Source organism: Centroberyx affinis, unplaced genomic scaffold (assembly GCF_046629955.1).
Source record: "Centroberyx affinis isolate AG114_WGS23_722 - 3 ecotype Tasmania unplaced genomic scaffold, CSIRO-AGI_Caff_v1 ptg002462l_1, whole genome shotgun sequence".
NCBI classification, from domain to species: domain Eukaryota; kingdom Metazoa; phylum Chordata; class Actinopteri; order Beryciformes; family Berycidae; genus Centroberyx; species Centroberyx affinis.
Window position 1 is genome coordinate 30,001 of NW_027280695.1, and position 5,000 is coordinate 35,000.

At 42.9% G+C, this 5,000-nt stretch overlaps 1 protein-coding gene across 1 annotated transcript in view; it reads left to right on the plus strand.

Moving 5' to 3' along the window:
• LOC139656365 (contactin-associated protein-like 2) overlaps nucleotides 1-5,000 on the plus strand; it is a gene marked incomplete at its 5' end in the record, with an annotated part of 59,437 nt that overhangs the window by 23,197 nt on the left and 31,240 nt on the right. The window contains 2 exons of the mRNA XM_071533915.1: nucleotides 241-459; nucleotides 2,907-2,936. Coding sequence (XP_071390016.1) covers nucleotides 241-459; nucleotides 2,907-2,936 — 249 coding nt within the window. The remainder of the gene's footprint in view (nucleotides 1-240; nucleotides 460-2,906; nucleotides 2,937-5,000) is intronic.

Sequence of the window (5,000 nt, forward strand, 5' to 3'; positions counted from 1 at the left end):
CAGTCGATCATGTGGTTTAGATTGAATGATTTCCCCTCCGATTGTTGGAATTAGCAAATCTGGTGTAAATCTGCCCTTTAATTCTCCAGCATGTCCCAGTCTTACTCATTTTTAATAAAATAAGTGTAATTTCTGATATCATTTGAAATCATGCTATTTCGTCAACAAATGTCTTTAGTTAGTTCATCACTAAGTTTTGGTCCCTTATGTTAAATGTGAATTGGTTCTCTCTCTCTGCAGCTCCGACGGTTGTCTCCTTCTCCTTCGACGTTGGAAACGGACCGGTGGAGCTAACAGTGCATTCGGCCACGCCCCTGAACGACGACCAATGGCATCGCGTGATGGCCGAGCGGAACGTGAAAGAGGCGGTCCTTCAGTTGGATCTGAGCTATCGGGCGTCTCAGCCTGCCCCTGCACAGGGACACACGAGGCTAGAGCTGTTCAGCCAGCTCTACGTGGGTAAGAGACACACACATATCCATGCAATTCAAACACTTAACAACCCCTACGTGTAAGGACACCCACACACACACTCACACACACACACACACAGACAAACACACCATAATTATACTGAGCCCTTATGTCTAGAAAGCAAACTCATTAGTGCATCCGTGTAATCATAATTGGATTGAATTGTTAATTAAAAAACTTTCTGTACTGGCTGTATTTCCAGTAATACCTCAGATACAAACATACTGTGTGAGGACGTCAGATTGTTTTATAAGTTAAAGATGTACCAGCCTGTATTGGTTCATCACATTGCTCTGTGTTCCCTCTTAAGAGGCTTCTGCCTAGCTTAGCCTCGGCCAGTGTTAATTAAGTTATTGTTAATCACACACACACATACACACCCATCGCACATTTAATCGCACACACGCATGCAGGCACACGCACATGCTCGCAAACGCATCCATATAGGCGATCAGAGGTTCAATTTTAATGAAGTCAAATTAGAGGTTTGCTCAGCCTTGGCTCTGGCTGTGAGGGTGTGTGACTGAAACTAACTTAATTCACTTAGAGAGGTCATTGGTGTTCAGCTTCACTACTTTGAGCCAAGCGTTTACGTTTCCTTTGGATTAACACCCTATTATCGCACAAAGGGGATATCGCCTCTCTCTTTCACACACACACACACACACACACACACATTCTGTATCAGTTATTAGACAGTGTATGGATCAAGCCCTTATTATCATGCCAAGAATGCCTTTACATTTTACATCCTCATTATAGAAGTCTGGTTTGTTCCTCATGGCTCCCTCTGCCGTTCCACACAATGCCTCTCAAGCTCATCAGGAGCTCAAATGGAAGAGGACCTGAGCGGTATTTCTCGCTATCGCCCGCTTTCACTTCTCTATCTCATTCTGCCTTTTGTGCTGAGCTGTCAATAGTCTAAAAAACCAAACTCCGGGGCTAAAATAGTTTTAGGGATTTGCGGAGAGAAGGGAAAAGTGCTGAGGCGGATCACAGGCCTCCTTCTATCTCTTCAGTTCTGCCCGAAGGAGATAGTTCCAATTTTCAATCAGGCATCCCGATGCGATAGCCCTAACCCCTCTGATCCCCGTTTAGAATATAATTTCATCGTCTCATCACTTTTGCTGATTCGAACGCCGACACATCCTCACTTTATTGTATCCCAATTCTCCTCTCAGTGTATTTATGCTTTCATTTAGAAGTGAAATGGGCTAGAAACTGGAGCCGGAATGGCTGCCAGACCGTGCCTCAGCCGTCGCCTCATCTGCATGTGTGTATTGTGTCTCGCTCTGTGCGGGTTTTCTGCCGTAGGGAGACAGGAGGAGGCTCAGACGGGATCTGCTGTGTGTGTGTGTGTGTGTGTGTGTGTGAACTGCATACAGCTCTTTAAACAGAGAGAGAGAGGCGAGACCCTGTCTACCAACAGCCACAGAGGGGACAAAACCTTCTCATATCTGATCTCTAATCCCTGGCTAATCCTCAATCGCTTCGGGAAGGGTTACAGTGTGACACGCAGGAAGTGACCCGGGCCAGTAAGAGGAAGTGGTTTGAATTTGGCCTCTGACCCCCAGAAAAAGAGACAGATCTTTTTTCGGGTTTGATCCAGAGATTAGGAGAGAGCGAGGAGAGCCCCGGGGGGAGCTGAAGTCAAGACTTTGCCTGAGCTGCCTTGATTCTGCCTTGTAATTGAACATCTTCTGCCACTTCACGCGTTGTCTCTGACTGATATTGATGTGGCTGTGGTAAGGTTGTGAGGGAGAAATGAGAATGCAAGCCAGAAATCTAAAATGAGTACGACTTTAAATTCCATCCATCTTTATTTACAACATTTGATGAAAAAAAAGCGAGGAGGAAAACAAACTAGGGCTGGATATGATCTGTTTGGATGATCTGTTTATATGATTTCACATAAATACACATTGGGGGAGTGCAACCGGGAGCTCTTTTTCTTTTTTTCTTTTTTTCGTCTCTTCTTATTCGCTTATCTCTCTCTTTATCATCTCTTTCACTCTCTCTCTCTCGCTCAATCAATATGGTTCTCATCAAGCATTTGATTGGTTTAGTGTTCACTACACAGTGGCTCATTTGCTCTAATGGCCTTGAAAGTAGATGTTATACCATCTGCCTGCTGTCATTTATTTCACACTGTTAACTTTTAGCATTCCAACTCACTTCATATATGCATATAACTATAAATCTTGCCACATTTTAGTTACTTAATGCCACAGTCTTTTCTGTTCATTTTTTCCTTATTAAAGCTCACTGCCATTTTGTATGATTTTGTATGATTTTGCTCAATTCTCTCTTGGTTGGCCTGTTTTGTTTTTCTTTTCTTCCCTATTTTTTTTTCCTTTTGCTTGCCTCTCCCTTCATGGATTGACGTCGTCCTTGTTGCTACTCACTGCATGTGTGTGACATGTGTGTCACAGGGAAACCAGCCTCGCTCACCTGCCAAGACAGTAGGTAACATTTAATATGTGTCATCAGAAACACTATAATTACCCATGTCCAATTAATTGTCTTTGTGACATTGACGCAGAGACATAATGACAGTTTTTAACAGTACATACCGACACACATGCACAGCACCTCCCATACAGTGCAAAGGGACAATGTAAGACATACTATGGACTGAGTTGTGTTTCATTAGGTTGCAGCTCTGCACAAAGCAAGATTACATTTTTTTAGCCAGTATTTTACCTTGTGAAATTGAACTGAGCACACTTGCTCCTGCACTGCTTCATACTCATACAGATTCATGCATACACATGAGGAATTGAGTTTCTCAGCCAGAGACCCAAGCTTATTTAAATATACTAGTGCACTTGCCATGCAGGGATCCATCAGAAGCAAGCCCATTATGGACCTGTAAAAGCGATAGTTTAAAAAACGCTGCTGTAAACCAACAGATATAAAGCACTGGGCTGGTAAAATGGGATTTGTATGATAATATCTCCCCCTGGAAATGTCGGTGGGGTGGAAAGGCTTTTGAAATGGCATTTAGACCATGTGACTCAAAAGTGCTCCTCTAAAACCAATACAAATGACATCCTTTATGGCAGTTCTTCTAAACAGGGAGGCCCCGCTCACCAATTCATAGAGTGGGTAAAGATTGTTCTGGGAACCTGCCAATGCTGAACAGTTAAAACGAGAGAGAAATGGGGGAAAAAAAGAGACACAGCAATTGCCATTGTATAAGTCCACCCACCATGTTTACATTCTGAATTAGTATAGCAGAATCTTAAAACAATTCCTCTTGTGGGTGGAAACAACAATGCAGCAGAAATGCAGCATGTTTTTAAAAAGAATAACTCTGTGATGCCAACATCTGTAGGATTGGATTAGGCTCTGAAAAGAAGACCAGTGGTGTGTGTTGTGGGCGCTGTGTGTGAATGGATATGTCCATGCTCTTAAGTGTATGTTATGTTCCTTCATTAGCACTTCATTACCCAGTAATGTACACACAAACACATACACACACACACTGAAGAAGGGCACAAGGTCGCATTTTATGGCATGCACAATTTTGTGTATGACATAAAATTGTATCCTAATGAGTGTAAAATGTTTCTTCATTAGCACATCATTACAGAGTAATATATCCTTGAGCCACACACACACATACAGATACATGCATACACACATACATCGAAGGAGGGCAAAAATTCATACGTGGGTGTGTATATGTGTGTGTGTGTGTGTGTGTGTGTGTATCTGTGGTCTCCGTAGGCCTCAGAGCCTGCTATCCATTTAATCAGAGGCTGATTTAGACCTGGGTAAACAGGTGGCAGAAACCTCCAGCCAATCAGTGGTACAAATAGATTAATTAACAGGTCTGGTAAAAGCCAAATCCGTTGCGAGACTGGAAAGTGGAGAAAGCGTGTGAAAGCCCAGCTGCATCTTGATTTGTGAATAATGTATTGGCTGGAGAAAATGGAAGTACATTTATTAGTCATCCTCTCATGATGTATCTGTGTGGTTACGGGGGCAGGTGTGTGTGTGAATGGGGCTGTGGTAGGAGGGAGGAGTGTGTGTGTGTGTATGTGTGTCCAAGTCTGCTTAACATGTCTTCTTTAATGTGCACCCCTCTGTAATCTGAAGGATGTAATTGAGAGGTTTTAATAACTAAAATGGCCCTCGGCTCTCATTAATGATCTTGTGCGTGCGTGTGTGTGTGTGTGTGTGTGTGTGTGTGTGTGTGTGTGTGTGTGTGTGTGTATGTGCCTGTGTGTGTATCTATACAGTATCTCTGTCTGTGTCTATGTGTGTATTTGTATCTACACGTGTGGGTGTATGTTTATGAGTGTGTTTATTGTTATAGTCATTTAGGTACACATTAATCTATTTAACACCCCTCCTCTGTCCAAGGTAATGGGTAGTTAGACTGTAATGGTGCAAGGCCAGAATGACGATGGAAGCACTTTAGAGAAATGGCTATTGACACCCCAAGGCTAAGAATTAATGCTTATATTGACTCACTCAAATCAGGTAGGGACGTGTGGCGTGTTTGATTGTGTGTGTGT